This window comes from Epithele typhae, assembly GCF_022376455.1.
Source record: "Epithele typhae strain CBS 203.58 chromosome Unknown BXZ73scaffold_43, whole genome shotgun sequence".
Taxonomy (NCBI): domain Eukaryota; kingdom Fungi; phylum Basidiomycota; class Agaricomycetes; order Polyporales; family Epitheliaceae; genus Epithele; species Epithele typhae.
Genome location: NW_025954234.1, coordinates 14,343 through 36,207, shown reverse-complemented (window position 1 = coordinate 36,207; position 21,865 = coordinate 14,343). Strand labels below are relative to the sequence as shown.

The 21,865-nt window shown below is 58.9% G+C and overlaps 6 protein-coding genes across 6 annotated transcripts; all 6 read left to right on the top strand.

Annotated features, from left to right (window-relative positions):
- Positions 1 to 449: 449 nt before the first annotated feature.
- Positions 450 to 1,513, top strand: BXZ73DRAFT_79322 (uncharacterized protein; the record flags this gene model as incomplete). The annotated part of the gene is made up of 5 exons (XM_048023063.1): positions 450 to 551; positions 582 to 809; positions 868 to 1,170; positions 1,193 to 1,303; positions 1,379 to 1,513. 5 exons carry the CDS (start codon positions 450 to 452, stop codon positions 1,511 to 1,513), a joined length of 879 nt encoding a protein of 292 aa, XP_047875453.1.
- Positions 1,514 to 2,344: 831 nt separating this feature from the next.
- BXZ73DRAFT_79321 (uncharacterized protein) lies at positions 2,345 to 3,656 on the top strand (the record flags this gene model as incomplete). The annotated part of the gene is made up of 3 exons (XM_048023062.1): positions 2,345 to 2,481; positions 2,548 to 2,885; positions 2,944 to 3,656. The coding sequence occupies 3 exons, from the start codon at positions 2,345 to 2,347 to the stop codon at positions 3,654 to 3,656; spliced, it is 1,188 nt and encodes a 395-aa protein (XP_047875452.1).
- A 1,941-nt stretch (positions 3,657 to 5,597) lies between these two features.
- Positions 5,598 to 6,379, top strand: BXZ73DRAFT_79320 (uncharacterized protein; the record flags this gene model as incomplete). Its single annotated transcript, XM_048023061.1, has 4 exons — positions 5,598 to 5,669; positions 5,726 to 6,028; positions 6,084 to 6,206; positions 6,263 to 6,379. 4 exons carry the CDS (start codon positions 5,598 to 5,600, stop codon positions 6,377 to 6,379), a joined length of 615 nt encoding a protein of 204 aa, XP_047875451.1.
- Positions 6,380 to 7,084: 705 nt separating this feature from the next.
- On the top strand, positions 7,085 to 8,033 carry BXZ73DRAFT_79319 (uncharacterized protein; the record flags this gene model as incomplete). The annotated part of the gene is made up of 4 exons (XM_048023060.1): positions 7,085 to 7,312; positions 7,406 to 7,627; positions 7,686 to 7,805; positions 7,866 to 8,033. 4 exons carry the CDS (start codon positions 7,085 to 7,087, stop codon positions 8,031 to 8,033), a joined length of 738 nt encoding a protein of 245 aa, XP_047875450.1.
- Positions 8,034 to 8,383: 350 nt separating this feature from the next.
- On the top strand, positions 8,384 to 12,446 carry BXZ73DRAFT_91338 (ubiquitin carboxyl-terminal hydrolase-domain-containing protein; the record flags this gene model as incomplete). The annotated part of the gene is made up of 18 exons (XM_048025940.1): positions 8,384 to 8,679; positions 8,730 to 9,062; positions 9,114 to 9,518; positions 9,558 to 9,822; positions 9,874 to 9,983; positions 10,021 to 10,289; positions 10,337 to 10,677; positions 10,704 to 10,925; positions 10,955 to 11,000; positions 11,080 to 11,159; positions 11,208 to 11,240; positions 11,279 to 11,319; positions 11,375 to 11,661; positions 11,711 to 11,848; positions 11,895 to 12,067; positions 12,109 to 12,176; positions 12,198 to 12,247; positions 12,283 to 12,446. The coding sequence occupies 18 exons, from the start codon at positions 8,384 to 8,386 to the stop codon at positions 12,444 to 12,446; spliced, it is 3,321 nt and encodes a 1,106-aa protein (XP_047875449.1).
- A 5,772-nt stretch (positions 12,447 to 18,218) lies between these two features.
- Positions 18,219 to 19,856, top strand: BXZ73DRAFT_79317 (uncharacterized protein; the record flags this gene model as incomplete). Its single annotated transcript, XM_048023059.1, has 7 exons — positions 18,219 to 18,346; positions 18,413 to 18,468; positions 18,578 to 18,921; positions 19,112 to 19,141; positions 19,196 to 19,271; positions 19,303 to 19,444; positions 19,742 to 19,856. The coding sequence occupies 7 exons, from the start codon at positions 18,219 to 18,221 to the stop codon at positions 19,854 to 19,856; spliced, it is 891 nt and encodes a 296-aa protein (XP_047875448.1).
- Between the last annotated feature and the right edge of the window lie 2,009 nt (positions 19,857 to 21,865).

Sequence of the window (21,865 nt, the reverse complement as noted above, 5' to 3'; positions counted from 1 at the left end):
CCGCTCTATCGCGCAAGCGTAAGTCATGCTTCCGTTTTGTCGACTTCCGCCCGGACGTTGTGGATCTAGTACGTAGGGACGGGCGGCGAAAGACACCCACAGCGCGAGCCGCATCGCGTCTCCAAGCGTGAGGCTGGGGTCGCAGTGTCTGGAGCATAGCGCGGCATAGCGCCGTCGTACGGAAATGGGCGAAGGCCGTCTCCCCGGTCCCTGGTCCACTCCCATCTCGAGGGGCGTCTGAAGAGCGGCTATGCACACCCGGCCAGTGTCCTCATTCATTTCCCTTGCTATACTCTACGACCGCCTCATCAGCGTAGCCCCCCCGCTAGTGGAGTCTACGTCGATGCGCAGGCGGTCGCCACACCGTACTTAAGAAGTGCTTGGCCGTCGTCAACTGTCGCTCGCTCGCCTCCTCATCTCCTCTGACGCACAACCACTCACTCCTCGGGATGTCCAGCGAACACGACGCACCCAACGACTTCGAGGACAGCGAATTTTGGCGCCACGGCGAAGCAGAAGAGGCGAGCCCACTGTTGCACTGCGACCACACCGTGACATTGACGTTGACACTTTGCTCGTAGGGCATCGCGACGAAGTTGTATGAGGCGGACGTCGCACTGGCGAATTTCGAGCGCCAGGGCAACGATTTCTGGCAGCATTTCAACATCAGCATGAACAGCCTTCCACAAGGGACCTACACCACCTACTCCTCGCTCTACCCAGTGCCCGAGGTCGTTCTCCCATCCAGAGCGCCGGCAGAAATCCAAGAACCTATCTTCCCAACCCTCGGCCATTCTGTGCTTCCTGCGGTGAGAAGTCTCCGCCTCCCGTGCGTGCTGGAGACTCACGGACTGTCTGGATGTGTAGCCCATCTGGAAGGAGCTGCCGTTGATCGACTACTCCGACTCCAACTGCCAGACGCAATACACCGACAGGGTGCGCTTCCGCCTCCGCCACGGCGAAGAGGGTCTCCCGCTCGCCGCGGTCCCGGGCAGGGGAGTCCCGTGGGGCCAGCTGGACAAAGAAGACGCCGAAGCGTTCGATGACGCCTGGGAGGAGCCGGTGAACACCCGGATTCATTTTCGCCTGCAGGCGAGTATCAGCGCGCTCCGTTCTACGTGCCCCCCAAGCGCCGTGCTCACGTACCTGGCCGCGGGCACAGTTTCAAGGGTGCGGCTGGCTCCTGAACCAGCCTCGCCCCGCCGACAAGCAGATCCGGGCGCGGCGGGAGACCCCCGGGCGGCAGTCGATCCCGCTCGGCGAGCTGGCGCGTGTAATCTGCGAGAGGGTGCGGTGGGCCATCGTCAGTACCACGATCCGTTCCGCGTGGGGGTCCACAGCGACGCGACTCACCTGTTGGTTCTTTTTCGTGTTCCAGGTGGCCCAGGAGCCGTACTACAAGGGCCGACGGTTTGCGCTCGAGCACCTGCGGCTGATGGAGCTTCGCCGCGTGGCGAAGGCGTCGTGGCAGCCGGTGCTTCACATCAACGAGACGGCACTCCTGGGCTTGTGACAGAGGGCGTGGGGACCTAAAACGCGACGGCCGTAGACGGAGCGATGGACCGCTATGAACCTGCAGGCGCCGTCATCAACTTGAAGGCAAGGGCCGTTACGTACGATCCTATTTCCGGGCCCGTTGGCGAAACGAAGAATCGACAGTCGAGTTGTGGGTGCACTTGTTATGTTTGTGGAAAGGTAGTACTGCGGTCCACTGAAAATACCTAGATGAGAATTGGGGTCGGAAAACGGGCGCTGGGTTTGGTGGTAGTAGTGAGACTAGCATGTGCTTACCACGAACAAGTCAAAAAAAGCAGGGGGTACGAAAGTTGTAGCTACAGTGAACGGCCGTGGTTTCGGAAAAACGGTTGGTGCGCGTACTTGAGCATTTGCGGCACGGCATAAGTAGAAGGCTGTAGTTGGATCCCTATTACAGCCCAGAGCGGGCGACGGGCGTGGGGCTGGTCGCGTGCACAGGAGACTGAATTGAGGCCGTGCGAAGGGATGGAAGCATTGCCAGCTGACGCATATATAGCCCCAGTCGTCCGAACGGCGCCGTCGTCTGCTTTCTGCCCCAGAGGTCGCCGGAGGTGAGTGGGACATTGTGGTGGTTGAGGACAAGCTTGATGAAGCGCACTGGGCTCTGACCAACCGAGATGTCGTGCATTACGCTCTATAACATTAGGAGCGGCGGCTTAGAAACCCGTTAACTGATCATTTTCATTTTCCGACTCCCGCGCTCTCAAAATTTGCTCGCTAACTTCTCTTTCTCCAGCTCCCTCTCCCGTCCACACTCGTCTTGCCGTCCCACGACTTGCATTCGGTCTTCCGCAACTCTAGCGCACAAATGGCTTCCGCGGACGTGGAAGAACCGACGACTTCAGCCCCTCCGGAGGAGAATGTGCAGGCTCTATGCGAGCTGCTGGACCAGATGAGGGGAAGCATGTCGGCTGCTAGGGACATTGTGAAGTCTTTGCACGACAAGTATGTACTACGCGACCGTCTTGTAGTCCGTCCCCCTTATCAAGGCTTTCATCTTCATCACCGAAGGCAAAACTCCACGTCTGAACTCGACACGCGCGACGGCATCTCCTTGCTCTCCCTCAAGCACCACATGATGCTCTCCTACCTCCAATCACTTTCCCTCATCGTCGCGCGCCGCGCAATTGGCCACTCCCTCACCGAGCGGAGTCCTCCAAGTGCCTCGTTCAGTGCCAAAGACCGCCCTGCCCGGGGAGCCGGCGCTGGGGATCGTGTCGATGCCGCGATCGAGGCGAGGGTGGTGTTGGAGAAGGTCAAGGTGCTCGAGGGCCGGATGAAGTACCAGATCGACAAGCTCGTCCGCGCCGCCGAGGAGGGTCCTTCCGTCGACAAAAACATCGCGAACGGTACGTGCCCCCAACCTCATTCTAGGGTTCCCCTACCCACGCATACACCCCCTCCCAGACCCCCTCGCGTTCCGTCCGAACCCACAGGCCCTCATGGACCAAGCCTCCGGCTCGGAAGGCGAGGACGACGCGGTCACCGACGGCGCCGCGCGCGACGGCATCTACCGCCCGCCCAAGCTCGCGCCGATGCCCTACACCGACGCCCCGCGCCCCTCCAAAGACAAGAAGCGCGCGCGCGTCCCCGCAGCGCTCGCGCACCTCGCGCACCTCGATCCGTCCCGCCCCGACGCGGAGTCGACGTCGGGCCTCGGCGGTGCGGCGCCCGGCGGTGCGGGCGGCGCGCACCGTTCCGCGCGCGCGCGCGAGCTCGCACGCATGACCGCGTTCGAGGAGGAGAACTTCACGCGGCTGGTGATGAAGAAGCGGGACGCGCGCGCGCGCGAACTCGACGAGGCCGACGTCGCGCTGGGCGGCACCGGCACAGTCTCCGCGCGGCGCGCGCGCCCGGGGGGCGGGCTCGACGCCGAGTTCGGGGACATCCTGCGCGCCGTCGGGCGCGGGGCGGGCAGGGGCCGCGCGGTCGTCGGGGACGGGTACGAGGAGCTGAGGCAGCGGGGGAAGAAGCAGGGCGTGCTCGCGCGGGCGCGCTCGCGCGAGGACGCGGGGGAGGACCTGGGCGAGGACGGGCCGCGGCAGAGGAAGCGGAGCCGGTTCGAGAAGGAGGTCAAGGCGTCGAAAAAGCGGGCGCTGTCCAATGGCCGGCGCGCCTGAGGCCTCCACGGCATACTGCCATGCAATGCAACAGCTATGCCTCTTTGCTATCCTTTGTTGTGCATAGAACCCAGGACACAGGTCTTCGCAGCTCGGCCTTCAATAACGTCGGTTGGGTGTTCCGCGGCCCATCTCCTTCCCATTCCAGCATTCTCACTTGCCAAAGCTCCAGAGTGGCCCTCGATTTCGTGTGGATGCTGTAAGTGACACATTCGCGCGACTTCTGGCTGTCTCCTGGCTCATCCCAGATCACCGCGTGCTTGCGGTGGATGACCACAGCAACAGTCGAGAAGTGATGCGCATTCTTGTTCTCGACAGTCACGCCTGCGCACGAACAACAGAGCGCATCGGGTGGTTCAAAGAAAGGACCACTCAGAATCAAGTCGAGTTCTGTTTGCTGCCCAGTTCGCATCTGCGTTTCAGCTGCAAAATGCCGCCTTGGTCCTTTTGAGAGCGTTCGCGCGGTCTCTCCCTCGTGGTGCGCCTTCTCGAACTTGTTTCAAACCGAGTTGGCGTGGCTGCGGCATCCCACAACAGCGATTGGCGAGGGCTCGTGGATCCACGAGCCCCCGCCTATCGCCACCGCCAGTGACAGGACAGATGCACCCTTCGCTTGCGACTACGACCGGCGGAGGTCCTGCCTCGGCATGTCGCAGTCTGGAGCAGGGTCGTTCATTACCGCGCTTCTTTGTGGCACTCCGACGTGCGTCCGGATAGCTTGAAAGTAGTTATGTGACCGCGACGGACGGGCTGGGGCTGGCGTCGAGACCCCTGCTGCGAAAGCTTTGGGCCAAGGAGCGAGCGCGCAAGTTCAGAATGTGAAGGTGTGGCTTCAGTTGCTGTTTCAAAGGTCCCACCAGAGATGGTTTTTGGGCCGTTTCCCGTCCTTTGATGACGCGCTGACACACTGGGATATCCTCTTTGCCGGAGAAGCCGAGCGGCTCATAATCTGTGGGGGATATCCGACGGCCACATAACAGAACCCTTGGGCATCACAATTGACGTATTCGTTCGTCCGGATAGCCACGCATCCAAGTGGTCGGGATAGCCGTTTCAACAAGTGTGTCGCATGGAAACTGCGGAGTCTCTGGATACTGCATCTCAAGGGTAGACTTGCTTGAGCAAACTTTGATCGCAGTCCGAAGCCCATCCAAGATACAGTCGACCCTCTCGTAACGCATCCCTGCAGTCGACCATAACAGATCTACGCTCTGGACACCGTCCAAAGACGGCCTGATTTTTGCGTGAGAACTTCTGTGTGCGGGTTCCCCGAGTTCCTGTGGAGAAGGGCGGATCCAGAGTGCGCGAGGTGGAATACTTGTGCGCGGAGATCCGGCAGGACTTGCTCTCTCGCCTGTAGCTTCTTTCGAAACGGACACCCTCGCATAAGTTCTCGAGGGGTGTGCGTTATGAGAGTGTGGACTGTGCATATACAGGGTGGACCTGGATGACGCCATACACATAAACGGGTATTAGCACGGGCGGCGCTCAGGCGAGCTTCTGAGAGATCCTTCGTGAGAGGGCAAGTTTATTCGTGGGAGGCCACGATGGCGGCTGCTTCGACCTGATCTTTCGTGAGACGTCGACGTGCGCAGACCAATCCGCACTTCCGTCAGCACGATTAAGCTTCGTCGAAACCGCGCGTGGAGCGGCTCTCGGGGTGCGTGGTGGTGGTTGAGAGCGTTGCCATTGGCTCGCCGAGCCGGCGCCCCGCGATTGCACCTAGGGTGCCCTCTCCATCTGTCTTCCAGACCAGCCTGGACGCGCTGTGAAGCCCACAATTGGTGACGCTTCCCTCTTTCGTCTGGTCGGGGCTGCGCTGAAGTGTCCACTCGGATCGGGATAGGGAGGGTGGGGGAGGTATACATATATCCATCGAGGTCATAGGGAGATGGAGATGGGTCCCCCATCGCGACGTCGGGTCATCGCTCCTTCCTCACTATGCCCATGACCACCTTTTGCTCCTCTCCAGACGGGATGACCTTATCCCAACCCGAGCAGTGGGAAGCCTCGGTGAGCGGTGACTCAATCTTCAGCGTGATCTTTGACTGACCGCTCTCGGGGAGCAGTTCTCCCAGATATGGAGCTGCTTATTCGTCATGCCTGAGCATGTGCAAGAGACAAACGACTCACGAAACCCATCCGAGCCGGTCCAGGCCGAGTGGACGGACCTGCCCGGCTCTGCGTATTCCAAGGGAAGAGGCGAGGGCTTCACCGACGTCATCGACTTCCAGCTCGCGAGCGGAGAACGTCGAATCCGCCTGGCCGACGCCATCAAGCAGTTCGGAGCACACGTGTGCTTGCAGAACGCGGACGAGCCTGTCTTGCTTCCGCAGAACGTGCCCACGAAGCTGTGCGTGCGCTTCCCCAAGGTCAGTGCGTCTCCGATAATCACGGCGCCAACGCGATACTGACCTTACGACTCAGCTGTCCCCGGACCACGAGCCTTATTCGCGCCAAATCACGACGAGGCGGTCCACGTGCGGGGCAGAGCCCGTGTCGTACCGGCAGCTCGCCCGCAAGATCGCAGAGGAGGCCTATCGGATGATTGTGAGGCGTGTTTGTTCTCCGGTGCCGAGTCCGTTCATTGACATGATTTCCGCCAGGCCCTGCAACGTCCCATCTATAACGGGCGCGCGCTGACGATCGATAATTTGGCACTGTGTTCGCTCCGTCGTGTGTCTAAGGGCTCCTGGGAGGTCGTGCTCCAGGCATTTATCTGAACTTAGGGGGTGTCAGATCCAGAGAGGGGAATATATGATACAAACGGACGCCATCCCTGTTAAAATTCGACTGTACGATACATTCGTTTTCGATTGTAGTTCCTTTGCGTTCATTGCGAAGTTCGAAATCAGCTTTGAAGAAGGTCAAGCACTGATGAATCAGTGAGATGTTTGGCACGACAGCGCTTTGTTGCCCCCCGCTCGTTTTGCTGATGCTGCTGATATCATCTTGATCAGTCCTCGGAGCTAGACGATGATGAGAGAACATATACTCACCGAAATCATCCAGCTCGCTGTCACAACGAATGAGATCCACATTGTGCGTACAGAACCCAATGATGACACAGATATCCCGGATATGGACCCGGTCGTTGGCCAGGCTGCCTCGCATGAGGTATCCGTCCGAAGTCACACAGATAGAAGGATATCAGGAATTTACGTCATTCCTTCATGTCAGCTAGGATCGGTCTAGACTTTGTCCTTTCACTCATTGTACATGCAGAACTCTTTGGAGTTTGATATGCCCTTGCCACTTCCCAGGAGAATGGCCCAAATCCACTAGGCTGTGGCTACACCTCCAGCAGGATCTTGGTGTGTAAGGTTCTGCGACGCAGTGGGTCACCTGCCAAATGGAATCGTTGAGAATGGTATATAACTTCGTCGTGACAATGGAGCCACCTCCCTCACTGGCGACTGCTCCTCACCATGGCTTTCGATACAGCTATGATCGGGAAAAAAGAGGCAAGTGCTTCAGCAATGGTGCAGTGTTCATTGACCGATAGGTGGCATACCTTGCAGGAATCGATATCCTTTTACATCCCAGGCCAAGAACCAGTCGATCAATCCTGGGAGGAAAATTTCCAAGACTGGACATCACCGGACACGGAGGACTGTACCTGGTGCAACACTCATATCAAGGTAGAGGAACTCCCGGTGCATCGGTCGGTGGCCGCTTGCGATTCGCAGCCTCAGGAGGCAAGTGTTTGAGTTGGTGGAGGGGTTTACTATCTGACGATACCATCACAGGCGGCATGGACTTACCTTCGTGTGATCGATTACGACGGTCGCAGGAGGGGTATAGAAGAGTTCACCGAATTTGTGGGGTTTTCCTTGGCCAACGGCCGCGAGGGGATTTCGCTGCAGTCAGCGCTGGATAAAAGCGAGGAGCTGGATATGTTGGAGGAGGGAGACCAAGAGGCCTACGATAAGAAATGGGGAGTAGCGAGCAAGAATCATTTCCGCCTGCAGGTGAGACCCGCAATGCCTTTGCGTGATTGTGAAGAGCACTCACATAGACCGATGGTAGTTCGAGGGCTGTAGCCCGTATCAACGACAGATTGCCGCCATGAGGGCAACCGCGCAGGGGGGATCTATCAGTAGGAAGACGTTAGCTCACGAGATAGCGGGCGAGGTTAAACAAGCCATCGTGAGTGAATTCCTCAGATTCGGCAAGCAATGATACGGGGGCTCACAACGCGCTCGCCAGAAGGGTACAGCGCCGCAGCACAAGGGAAGGCCGATCGAGCTCAAGTACTTGCGCCTACTCGCGTTCAAGCGCGTTGCCAAGGGTTCTTGGCAGCCCGTTATAAAAATCAACGAGACCGAGCTCTTTCGCGAGCAACCTGGCATGCTTTGCAAACAGTACCAGAAATGATCGGACGAGTCGTTCTTTGGTGCTCTAGGTGCATGATAGGACTATGATATGAATATATCAACGCTCCGTACGAACTGAACTTGTGGCAATGGACAAGGACTCGCATACTCTTACAATGTAGACACCCGTAATCACCATGAACAATATTGTCGCGTGTCCGCTAGTAGTGCCATGCTGCTTTGTCTTATCCTTCAAAGGTGCAACCTTCCTGCGTGTCACATGGAGAAAGGCCATAGAGAGTGCATCTAGCGTCTGGGTGGTGGTGGTGGTGGTAGAAATTCAAGAGCAGGGCCAAGCGCGCTTGCGATCCGCCCTCTTGCCACTTGGATTCTCCTTACATGCCTCGCTGAATGTCGGCTACTTACCACCAGATTCCGTCGCTCGTTTACCAGAGAGATGTTCTACCTCAGCCCATCACCTCCCTCTCCTTCGACCCGGTCACAGACATTCTCTGGTCTGGCACCAATTCCGGTCATGTCTGCGCGAACTATACCGCGCGCGGTCTGCGCGGCGTCCACTACCCCGTTGGCGGCCATCTCGCGGTCAAGAAGATCCTCGCGACGGAGAGCAACGTGATCGCGTGCGGAGTGGCGAGCGATGGGATCGGCGCATGGGGCAAGGGCGGCTTGAACGCGTGGTTCTTCAGGTGCGTCCGCTTTCTCTCTCTTCGTGTGCTTTTACGAGCCCGCGCACTAGGCCCGGTAACCAAATCACCACGTTTTCCAACAAGCCGTCCAATGGATCTACCATCGCGCTTTCGACCGCAAGTTCGGAGCTGATTCTGCTCAACACCCAGACTGGATCGGTCCTCCGCCGCTCGTCCGTCCCGAGCATCCTCACCCATCTGCACTTTACCGCGAGCCAAACGTACTTTGTGTCCGGCGACGCGGATGGATGGGTTAGGCTGCACGACCCACGCGACGCGACGACACGCTCCTATGGATCGAACATGGTCAAGGCGCATCTGAGCGGCATTCAGGGCATTGAAACGACTTCAACGCTGCTCTACACGATCGGCCTAGGCATGCGGTATGTTCGCCCTTGCTGTCTTCGCTCACGGCAATGTCTAAAAAGCAACAGGCAAGGACGGCCATTCCCGGATCCGCTTGTGAAGGTGTACGACCTCCGCAATCTCAAAGCACTCACGCCCATCCCGTTCTCGCAAGGCCCGAGCTTCATCACACGCTTCGCGAATCGCCCGTCTACACTGGCGATCACGTCCAGCCAAGGCTTAGTACAAATCGTGGACACGACGAACCCGGCCACCAACGAGTTCTATCAGCTGGACGCGCCCTCATACATCAGCTCTGTGGCGGTCTCTCCTACCGCTGGCTACATGGCGTTCGGAGACTCGGACGGGGCGATCCATCTGCTCTCGGCAGCGGAGGAAGAGGCGATGTTGCCTTTCAACGGGTTCGACGGGAAGCCGATCGAATGGCCCGACTCTGCGGAAGCTCTTCTGGACATCACTTGGACGGACACGACGTGAGTGGTCTTATGTGCGGCTGGAAACTTGTGCTGAAGCACTGCTCAGTCCCTGAACACTGTCGGCATGCCGCATTACAAGTCTTTGCTGTTATCCTCATGGTCCACCGACTTCGCACCTACAAACATGTACTTCGCACCTCCGCCGAAGATCCCGCAGCAAGTACTCAGCTCCATCAAGGTCAACGACTCCATCGCGTATGCCTCGCTTCCCAAGGAGCTGCGTGGAAGGCGGAATGTTGTGGCTACAGCCCCTCGTAAGAGTGGTGGTCGTTTCCGAAGCGGCAAGACTCGATACAATGAGGTGAGTTTGTTGGTGGCGCGAAAGTGCCAGCCTTAGTTGACCGAGAGGCAGTCAGAACCTGTGACTCCGACCCACGAGTACAACCCCGACATCGTTCCCAAGTGCTATCGCAAAGTCGAGATCGAATACTCGAAGTTCGGCGTAGAGGACTTTGACTTTGGGTGAGTGTAGTGCACTCTACTGGCTCAGAACACTAAGTCATGTCCGTCGTACCCAGTTCTACAACAAGACCTCGTTCAGCGGTTTAGAAACGCATATCTTGAACTCGTACACGAACGCGCTGGTACAAGTGATGCACTACACACTCCCCATTCGTCGCCTCGCCAAGTCGCACATCACGACCGACTGTCCTCGCGAGCACTGCCTCCTATGCGAGCTCGGGTTCGTCACTCGGATGCTCGAGGATGCACATGGTACCAACTGCCAATCGAGCAACTTCTGCAAAACCGTGGGCGTCCTTGCTCAGAGTGCGTCGCATACATCCTCTTGGTGATTTCGCTGACGTTCTTCCTAGTGAACAACGCCATCGAGTTGATGGACTACGGCCGCGAGAGCGCGGAGCTCAGCTACGCCCACATGATCCAGATGTTCCATCGTTTCCTCATCGACCACCTCAGCTCAGAGGGCAACTCATTCCCGCACAACCCGATGCTGCTCCCTAACGCTGGACCCATCGACATGCTCTCGCCAGCGCCTGCCCCGATCACCCAGCTTCTCGGCGTCGACGCGAAAAACATCATCGTCTGCGCCACCTGCCACGCCGTGCGCGAGAAGGAGAACATGACGCACTTGATCGACCTCATCTATCCCGTGCGACGCGCGCCTGACGCAGTTGGAGAGGCGGACTTCGCGTCCGTCCTCCGCTCCTCATCCTGCGGCAGACGACGCACAAGGCGACGTGCCAGACGTGCAAGCAGTTCTCGACCTTCGAGACGCGGCGCGCGATCCACTCGCGCGACCTCCCGCCCATCCTAGCAGTCAACGCCGCTGCGCACGGAGAGGAGGCGCACAAGTTTTGGCGCGACTCGAGGCGACAGACGTTCCTGCGCCCGCGCGTCCAGATCCACGGACAAATCGACGGCATGGACGACCCGGAGGCGGTTGTGTACGAGCTGCGGCGATCGTGGCGCAGGTCGTGCCGAAGGATGCCAACTCGCACCTCGTGGCGATCATTAAAGGTGTGTGTCGCTTTGTGGGTGCTTTGTGTCGCGCTGACTTCGCGTTGCAGTGCCGGAGGCGGAGATTTCCGACCCGGAGCCGTGGTTATCTTCAATGACTTCGTGGTGCAGAACATATCCGAGGACGAAGCTCTGAGCTTCCCTTCGGGTGGAAGGTCGGTTTATCTCCGAACCCCACGAATCAGATTCTCAATATCGTGAACGTAGGTGCCAGCTATACTGTACCTTGAACGCGTGGACGTTTGCCAGCGCCTCGACTTCACGGCCTACCGGACAAGATGGACAGGTCGATCCTCTGCCGAGACACCAACATTGCCGCGTACGTCATCAGAGCTCCGTCTTTTGTCGCGTAGCATGTAACTCTGCCTTTACAGAAATCGCGATTCCCGAGTCATCAAGCACGAACCGCTGCGCTTCGAAGAGTTGCCTAAACCCGGTACTCTGATTGCCATTGACGCCGAGTTCGTGTCCATGCAGCAAGAGGAGACCGAGTATCGATCCGACGGCACCAAGAAGGTCATTCGACCTGCCCGTCTCTCGCTTGCTCGCGTGTCTGTGCTGCGTGGTGATGGATCGAAGGAGGGCATGCCTTTCATCGACGACCACATCCATACAAGCGAGATCATCGTCGACTATCTGACGGAGTTCTCCGGCATCAAGTGTAAGCCATTCCTGCGAAGGTCATGGTTACATGCTGATTAAGTTGTTAGTCGGCGACTTGGATCCCAGCCTCTCGCGATACACGTTGACGCCTTTGAAGGTCGTGTATAAAAAGCTGCGTTTGCTTGTCGACAGCGGTTGCATCTTATCGGGCACGGCCTATCGAAGGACTTCCGCATCATCAGTGCGTATCATCTCTTGCCCCGATGATGACAACCACTCAAATTTTTGTAGATATCTTCGTACCGCAGGAGCAAGTGATCGATACCGTGGACCTATACTTCCTTGAAGCTCGCCAGCGCCGACTCTCTTTGAAGTTCCTGACTTGGTTCGTTCTAAAGGAGAACATCCAGACGGACACGCATGATTCGATCGAAGATGCACTGTCGGCACTGAAGCTGTACAAGGTGTACTTGCAGCTAGAAGCCGAGGTTCGTTCGACAGCAAGTTGGAGGAAGTCTATCGTGAGGGAAAACAATACGTGAGTCTCTCCGCTCCCCGTAACCCTAAGTCCATGTGCTGACACGCACTCGACAGCAATACAGACCTCCGGCACGACCCCAGAGCACTGTCCCCACGCCCGCAGCGTCCGGCACCGTGACCCCATTGGCTCACCAGGTAGCGATGGGTCGGGGCGGCTTCCTTTCGGGCCCACGCGGCGCGACACAGTTCAACAACCACGGCCACTACCCTCTACAAGCCGTTGCCACGCCGCCCATCTTTCCCATTCCTGGACCGAACCATCACCCGCACGGGTTCATGCAGCCTAATTGGCGACACCGGTAGTCTCCCCAACCCAGATCCTCGTGCCGTTGTGTATTTGTCGGAAATATGTAAACGTATGTGCCGCACGAACCGCATGTATCGATTAGAGCCAACTGTATCGTTGCATCATCGTCGTATTGCTTTGCAACTAGGAGATTCGAAAGTACGTTATTTGGCAGCATATCCTTCGTCGGGTAGACCACTCTTAAGGGAGACCGCTCTGAATTGGATGCTATGGGAAGGGATGAGGGAGCCTCGGACGAAGAAGAAAGAAGTGATCCGAGGACCCGCCCGTTTCCTTTGAGTAGGCTTTGGTGTGTTCGGTGATGGTGCATGCATTGGCAAACTGAGTGCGCATGCATGGTTCAGTGTAGATGGACGTAGGGCGCTTGGAGATATTGACGACCGAGCTGCCGTCGTCCGAGGACGTCCCCCAAGAGCTTTGGGCCTCGCAAAGGCAATCGCCGTGCACCTGCAGCTTGCGCGGCAGATACGTCGACGGTGTATGATATCAAGCATGAATACATATACATTTACCCCATCCATGATCCTGCACGCGCACGCCGCCCACCCCATCAAACCCTCGCCACCTCCAGCATGGTCGCCTGTACATGCATGGACGTCAGGTAAAGCCGTGAAGGCGGACTACTGTACAAGCCAGTCGTCACGCATCGTCTGCCGGGATCACACGTCGCCTTCGTTGCGCTCGAAGTGCACCCTCCGTGCCAATCCGACCATCCGACCATCGATCCGTCGTCCGTGACCACCAATTGGCAATGTTTGCGGTCTAGGGCTGGGACGCGGTGGAGGCGACCGCGGAGAGTGCTCCAATACCACGGAGCATGGCGCTGCCCGGTGCCGGGTTGAGTCGGCCAGAATATGGAAGGCAGTGAATGGTGCTGTCACCAACAAGGATTTCCTGGTAGGACTCGACCTCGAAAGACCCTGACAGCGGCCTTCCGGTCGCGGTGTCGAATACGCATACCAGCGACGTCCGACACACGTAGAATCCGACCCGGCGTTGGCTCGAAGCACAGTACACGAGAGCCGTCCTGGGACAGCGCCTTCGCCGTCCAGCCTTCGGGAAGTGCCTGCGCCAGCGTCGTAGGGGTGGCATGGTCGTCGCCGTGCGCACCGGAACTGGATTCGACCAAAAGCGCGCCAGCTCTGGTGACTGCGAGGAGAATATAGTCCTTCGCTGTTCTTAGTTTCGTGTCGCAGAACGGCCTGGAATAGGCTGTCGCCGGAATGATGGGGTTGATGGAGATGTAGGAGGAAGGGGAAGGATTGGTCCGACGCCATTTCCACGGCGAAGACGCCATCACTGTAGTTGGGCTCCCCGCTGCGGCTGTTCCAGGACCGGCAAGAACGTTGGCGAACCAAAGCGAACCGGCCGTCGAGAGATACTGAGAGATGAAATCGGGCCAATGACCCTGAATCGTGGGGGACAGTGCAGCGTACGCATGTGGGCCAGACTCTCCGCGTCCAAGATTTGGACTTCCATCGTCGTCACCAGCACAAGAATTTGGGCGCTGTCCGGTGACCAGCTTGCGGCGAGGAATTCCTGCAGTCCGTTAGAAGGCTTGATGTGTCCCGTCTCCCGAAGGTCGCTGTAGGTGAGGGATTCTTCCGGTGCACAAGGGAGGCTAAATATTCTCAGTTGGTCATGACAGTGAAGGAAGAGGCGGACGGTCGAAGGCGAGAAGGCGAGTGTTCCTACTCGGTCCCAAATGGGCGCCGACGAGCGATACCAACGTTCCAAAGCCGGTTGACCGCCAGTGCGAATATCCCAGATTATGAGCATTACTGAACACTCGCCGGCGATCTTGAACGATGAACGCTACGCTGGCCGCCCAATTTCCATCTCGAGAGAAGATGAAGTGGTCTGAAGAAGTGGGATGCCCGTACTCGGAGTCAGGGGTCGTCCATTCCGGTAAACCTGGATAAGTACAATGATTACTGTACATGCATAAATGGTTAAAAGGAACAGAACACACTGGAGTACCGAAATTGGATGTGTAGAAGGTTCCGTGTATGTTGAAGTGAGGAGAAAGCACGTTCTAACGTGGATCTCCATCTGTCCACGAGGTTCCGTGTCGAGTCTTGCACTACGAGGTTGATCCCATTGGCGCTGAGATAGCCGTGATTCATCACCAATCCTGCGAGTTGTAGAGTTGCCTGTTGTAGACTACTGAGGTCACAAGTCATCAAATATCCCAGAACGATCAAGAATATTTCCAAGGAGCGTAGGGCAGGTGGGAGTTGAAGATGAGCCACAAGATTTTTGAGGTCCTGTAGTGTCGTAGGATCGGAGAGAAGGGTGGGATAATATTGATATGTCAAGGCGGTATCGACAGAAAGACATGTGAGACTCGTAAAGTCGGCAAGTGGAATGCCTGTGAGTGTGAGTGGAAGTTAGTTCTGAAAATCTCACAGCGTGAGTTGTCTACACATGTACCTACTGCGATGAGCAATTTAACGCCGATATTGAGGTGCACCAATGTCGAGCAGCTTCCAACAACGAACCCGGCAAGCTGCCTTGTGATATCCGTGGTGGGTTCGCACCGTACTGTGAAATTCAATAGATTCCCGGAGGGTGGTGAAGAGATGAGCGCATCATGAAGTGAGTGTCCGTCGCACTTCACAGAAGCTATCTCCAGTGTCTCTAAAGTGGGGAATGCACGAATGAGCGGTAGAGATGGAGCGGAGTGGGGAAGCAGACGTCCGAAAGAATAAGGGTCTTGACGGCGGGTAGTGCCGGAGGCACGACATGATTATCCGGGGGAAACCCACGGGTACATCGTAATCATATGATTTATTTCCCATGTGTCGATGTGGAGGAGATGAGGAAGGAGGATCGCCGGTGCGGCCCAGGGAAATGGATGTCCGTGGCCCAAAGTCGTCAGTCGAACAGCATGGACCAACGGCGCAAGTATGGAGAGCGCTTGAAGGCTTGATCAATGGAGTATAGGCTGTCCAAGCTAGAGATTTTGATAGTCCGCCAGAGGAGGAAACGACTCCTGGGGAGCCATTCGCTGTGGATCCGAGCGCAGGCGGTGAGCGTGTGGAGATCGTGCTGAGCGCTGAGTTCGTCGAGCACTTTCTCAGTGGTCTCGATGGGAAGTCGCGGCGCGGACATTGAAGAGAACTAGGAGGATGGAAGAGCACTGGGCGGGATACGCGACGGCTGTGGCAGGGAGGGAGAAGTTGACGCCGTGACGGTATTCCGAGGACGTCAAGCTGCGGGCGCCAGTTGCCGAGTGCGAGGCGATGAGATTAGATCTGTAGCCGGTGATCTCATTCGTCCCGTTCCACTTAAGCACCTAAGGGTTGGAGAGCATCCTCTTTTCTCTCGACACTTGTCAAGTGTCGATCCTGGGGCAAGGCTCGAGGTTGCTGACGGTGGGAGGATGACAAGATTGATTACAAATCCCACGCGATGTGCTTCGCCACGAACCTGAAACGGATGACAACTTGGCAAGACGTTCGGGAGACGGCTGGAAGCAAGACGCAAGCAAGACGGGTCTGCTCTCGAAGGGCTCAACTGAGGCATCATCTGGACCACGAAGGTTTTCACCATTGGCTATGGTCACGCGTCTTATTATGCGTGAAGCACCCCTGCGACACAAGGCAGTCGGCTTTATGAGAGTATATATGTTGTATTCAGTGAGTCCGTTAGCTGCCCCTCCATCGCCGTAGCGGCCCACCATCGCTATGACTCATGGCCCATGACGATTGTACACATGAAAGATGGAGTCTGTGATGGCCTTATTACACAAACGATCTGCATCACAAGGAGGGATGTGGATCTGTGCAGGTGCTTGTGCGTCTACCCGAGATTGCGACATTCAATAAGTACGCTAGCGATACCCCTAGGCTAAGTACCTCGCAACGTCGACCCAATCTGCCAAGGCACGATGTCGTTTCCCACAATCGAAGTCGCGCAGAGGCCTGCAAGGCGAACCCAACGGGGCCCGATCGCAGCGATGTCGAAGCGCTCCCCGGGTGAGATCCTGAGCCAGACCCCGGGCACGACCGAGTGAGTGTTCGCGCCTCTGCCGCGTCGAGAGCCGTGCCACGTATGCTCACTCACGGACGCGAGTGCCGCGGGTGCGGGGCAGGATCGTGCGCTCGGCCCGGGCTGCAGCGCGAAGACCAGGCGACCGCGTACGTCGTCGTCGATGTCGATGAGCACCCCACCTTCTCTCCTCTCTCGCCTCGCACGAACCGAGCTCACGGTCTCTCTCTCGGTCGCACTCCACCCTCGCCCTGGCTGAAACGGGCGCCATCTGGGACCTCGCGCAGCTCCGCACGCCGGGCGGCCGGGCAGGGATGTTCCATGTGCGGAACGACGTCGCGCGCGAGGTGCCAGGCTCCTACCCTGCGCGCTGAGGCCTAAGCGCTGAGCCTCTTCCTCATCCCCACATCGCATTCACGCGCACCCCTCATTTGCCTCGCGCTCAAGCGGACGGCACACTCCAGTCTTCCCCCAGCACATACCAAGCCTGTGTCACGCTCTAGGATTGGGAACGAGAACACGATAGGTCGGCTGGGTAGGAGCCTGGCGCGGTGCGTGCTCCCATGACGGAGATCGCGATGTTCAAGCTCCGGCCCAACGCCCGCCGCCACGGGGGGCTCGCCGCGTGGCTCGGCGAGGTCGCCACGGGGTCCGCGCGCGTCGAGGGGATGCGCGCAGATCGAGGACGAGCACGCGGTCGTCATGGTCGTGGGGTGGACGAGCGTCGAGGAGGGTGGTAGAGCCAAGGTGCGCGGGTCGACGGCGAGCTGACGAGTGTGGGTGGGCTTCGTGCAGGCACATCGCAGAGTCTTGCAGAACAACGGGCCGTTGGGCGCGGTCCTCGCTGCGGTTGCGACGGCGGAGGTTGTCTACGTGCCGTTGTCGAGCCTGTGGAGCGAGACGCGTGTCAGTGGGGAATTGTGAGGGGTCAGGCGTGTGGAATACGATGCGATACGCGTGCAGTGACGCCCCCCTGCCGTACTATTTCGACATTTGCGCAGTGGGCGTTGATACACCGGGCGGACCGGTGCACAGTACGGGCGAATTGCTCCAAGATGTCTGTGGGTATCCAGTGACGACCAGCGTGCGTGCGCAAAGAAGGAGGCAGGTGGAGCGTTGTCATATCGATGGTGATGATTGAAGAAGCACCCCTCCGCCTACACTCTCCAAGTGCAGCGTGGGCGCGCGCACGTTCCTCGGCCAAACAGCGAACACTTGCTCTTGACGCACATCTCGCGCGCGACACGTGTTGTTGCGAACCTTGACGGACCCACGGCAGCGAGAACAGGCCTTGGGAACCGCCGCTTCGAATTCTGCGAAGCCCGAAGCTCGAAACCGCTTCAAGCTTCAGCATGAGCGCGCCGGACTCTTGAGAACTCTCTCGTATACCAGCACGTATACGCAGCCGGCTATCGCGTCCAGCTCGCCGCAAGACCGGTGATGCCATACGAGGAGGCCCAGCATTGGACCGTCGAGAATCAATAGTAGGCGGGCCGGGCGCCGGATGTTTCGAGATAACGCATTCGATTTGTCCATGTATTCTACGGGGATGGCCAAGACAGTGCATGACTGATGCAGCCAGCTGACCATGAGAGAGGAGGTATATAGAGGCTCGCGGTCTTCCTCCTGCGTTTACACCATCTCCCCCATCTCCTCCAGCCCACCCATCTTATCGCCCAATCACTCCCACACCGTGAGCGCCGCCGGGATCTATGTGGAGGCACCGTCGCTGACCCCGCGGAACCGCTCAGCCCCAGACCACCACCACCACTACGATGGCCTTCCCCGTGATCGAAATCGCTCACTGCGCCGCGAACGACGCGTTCAAGGCGAACCCGGCCGACATTGCGACGACGGCGAAGCAGACCGGCGACTTCCTCAAGGCCACCGCAGGCATCACCAAGTGAGTGCGTCGGGCTCCCCGGACTCGGGGGCCAGCGAGACCGACTTGCGTTCGCCCCGCCCGCAGGATCGTCCGAGGAGGCCTGCAGCACGAGGACCAGTCGACGGGCTACCTCTTCATCGGTGAGCAACCTCCTCCGATGCCACCACCGCGCCTTCGCGGGAACAAGCCGCTCACGCTACCCCTCTCCCCGCTCCCCTCCCTCTCCGGGCTTCCGTCCGGCGCGCACAGGGTGGAACACGTACGAGGACCACAAGGCGCTGATGGCCTCGCCCGAGTACCCGACGCTCGGCGCCGCCGTCGGCGATATCTGGGACGCGGCCCAGGGGATCAAGATGTACCACGTCCGACCCGAGCACGACCCCGCGCCCGTCTTCGAGGCGCCGGTGACCGAGGTCGCCAAGTTCACGATCAAGAGCGCGGCGGACCGCGCGGGCTTCGAGGCCGCGTTCGCGACGCTCACCGGCGCGGTCACCGGCGCGCCGAAGGAGACGGGCCTGCTCGCGCTCACGTGGGGCACGGGCGTCGAGGACGAGGACGTGCGGGTGCTGATGATCGGGTGGACGAGCGTCCAGGTGCGTGTCTGTCCGCTTTGTTGGGTGAGGTCGGGGGGAGGGAGGAGGAGAGCGCGCTGACAAGGCGGCGGGGGTTCTTGCAGGCACACCTCGACCTGGTCGCTCCTGGCACCCGGCCGCGGGGGTCGTGGAGGAAGTGATGAAGTATGCGAACCTCGAGCTCTGCCATGTGCCGCTGCTGCCGCTGTAGGATGGGTTGCGCAAGGCTGAGCGTTCGAGTGTAAGCTATCCTGTCTGTTGTGGAATTGCCAATGTACGCACCGTTGTCGTTCAGACGCTTCGCGGGTGCGAGGCATGGAACCTTGGTCAGAGAAATTCGCTGGAGCAAGATCAGCAGGCTGGTCCCCGAAGTATGGCGTCAGAACGTTGAGATGTCGACAGATGTCTTCGTGACTATCTGGACGAGAGAGCGGTGGTACTTCAAGCGCAAATATGTGAAGCCGCCAGGCACCAGTGACGCGACGTCCCCAGGTCAAGTCAGTCGCCTCTCAGTCGGCTCGACAGTGGACCTCGTGGAGACGGAGTACAATACTAATCATCCTTAGGCTCATGGGATATATGGAAGAGACAAGACATAGTCACCCACCGAGCCCGTCGCCCACGCGCAGCTCCGGCTTTTGTACGCACCCTCCCACTCCTCCATCCCTCGCGCTCACCACGTCCCGCTCGACCTGCAACTGCCATCGCGCTCACCGTCCGCGTGCTGCTCAGCGCCTGGATGCCCTAAGCTGGTTCAAAGGCTGGAAGCACATCTTCCCTCCTCTCCCTCTCCTCGCGCCGAGTCCCGAGTCCCGACGCTGAGAACTAACCGCCCGCACAGCGTCTTCAGCTTCTTTGCCGCGCTCCTGTTCGTGCCCGAGACCAAGGCGCTTTCGCTCGAGGGGCTCGACCAGGTGTTCAGCGTCCTGACGCACGCCTACGCCGCCTACTATTAGCTCCGCGCGTTCGGCCACAACCTCCACCGGCACATCTGGCAGAAGGCCGGGTACATGCCACTGTTGCACGAGCACGAAGATGCGCTCTGCAAGAAGACATACGCCCCGGGTGCGCATGGTATATCGCGTCAATGCCAAGTGGGTCGGTCTCGATTCTCGATTCCGCTCAACATGCTCGTGAATTCTAATGTTGCCGCGTTCCCCGTCGCCGCCGTTTTCCACCGGCTTTGGGGCAGCCGCGCACGTCCGAGACCTCCCGCGGCGTCCCCGTCCCGTCACTCACGTACGTCTCGCTTACACCACGCTCTATGAAGAATCAAGCGACACATAACCGCACTCGCAGTAGTACACCCCGGGTAACGGGTATGCGGGTGAGGGACCGTACGGGTAACCCTCGGACGATCCGAGGGTTACCCGTGACGATCCCGTCTTGGTCTGATTCCGAGCAGCGCACTGGCTCATATCATGGCCAGCGAGGGCTGTGTCTGGTTGTAATCCGCGCCTCCTGTACCCAATCCACATTTTTCTGTTATTTTATTGCCTGATGATGATCCGGCTGTTGTCTAGAAGAATTCCTATGGTATCTCATTATCACATGCGTTGTCTGTGGTTGGCATCACCTCACCCAAGAACGATCAAGTTAGACCATTCTCACTATAGTCCAGATCACCTCCTCCCTTGGTACTGCTAGAGCATGGGCATCCTGTGAACATACTGCACCCCAAGCATATTCAGACAATGAACACCACAAACTAACCTGCTGCAGCCGAAGCTTACATTGCTGTCGATATCAGTGATCCTCTGCCACACCGGAATGAACACCCATTGTCGTCAGTCCACGGCGCTACGGTCATGCATGATCCGCACAGACGGTGGAAGCGACCACTCATCGCTATACTAACGCTGATCCATTACCGGCATCGGTACACGAACGCTCACGCATGAGATTGGTGCGGAATTTAGTGATGCCGTCAGTCCGAATATCTCGGAGTTTGGGACGTTGATCAGCACTGGACCGTCGATCTTCACCTTCCAGGATGCCGATCCCCGGTCTTTGTCCGCGCGGGGAGAGGCCTCCACCGACGGACCTGGGCAGTAAGCATACTCTCTCGTCTCGGATCGCTTATAAGCGTGCGGCGCGCCCTCGCCCTCCGCATCCCAACCGCCCGATCGCCCTCCAGCCTCAAGAGAATCCAAGAATCCGATCACCATGTCTTTCCCCGTCATCGCACTCGCGTCCTTCAAAGCGACGGACGCGTTCAAGGCGGACCCGAGCGCGCTCACGAAGGCCGTCGGCGCCACGACGAGGGCCGCCCCGGGCGCCACCGGGTACGTCTGCGCATGCGTACTCGACGCGCGACTCCGAGGACCGCGCTGACGGGGCCCGCCGGCGCACGCACAGGATCGCCGCCGCGGGGGTGCAGCACGAGGACGGGGCGACGGGCTACTTCGTCACCGGTGCGTCCCTCGCTCGCTCGCGTCGTCCCGGTCTTTCTTTCTTTCTTTCTTCTCTTTTGCTTACTGCGATGCAGGGTGGGAGTCGCCCGAGGCGGCGGCGGAGCACGCCGCGACGGCCAAGGGCCTGCTCGGGCTCGCCGGGGACGTCGAGACGGTGGCCCGCGTCCAGGCGCGAAGCGACCCCGGCGCGGCGCTCGGGGCACCCGTGACGGAGCTCGTGCAGCTGCGGCTGCAGGCGGGGAAGAGCCGCGCGGAGTTCGAGGCGGGCATGCGGGAGCTCGCGGAGAAGATGGCGGGCGCGCCGAGCGGGCTGGGCGTGCGCGGGTGGGTGTGGGGGCCGAAGGAGGGGGACGAGGGCGCGTACGTGTTGCTTGTGGGCTGGGAGACCGTCGAGGTGAGTGCTGCGTGGGGAGAGCGTGCGTTGAAGCTTTGAAGCTGATGGGGACGCGTGCCAGGCGCATTATGAAGCGCGTAAGGCGATGACGCCACCGACGGTCTTGGTGGACTTCGCGACGGTGGAGTCTGTGGTACATGCGCCGCTGGTGAGCGTG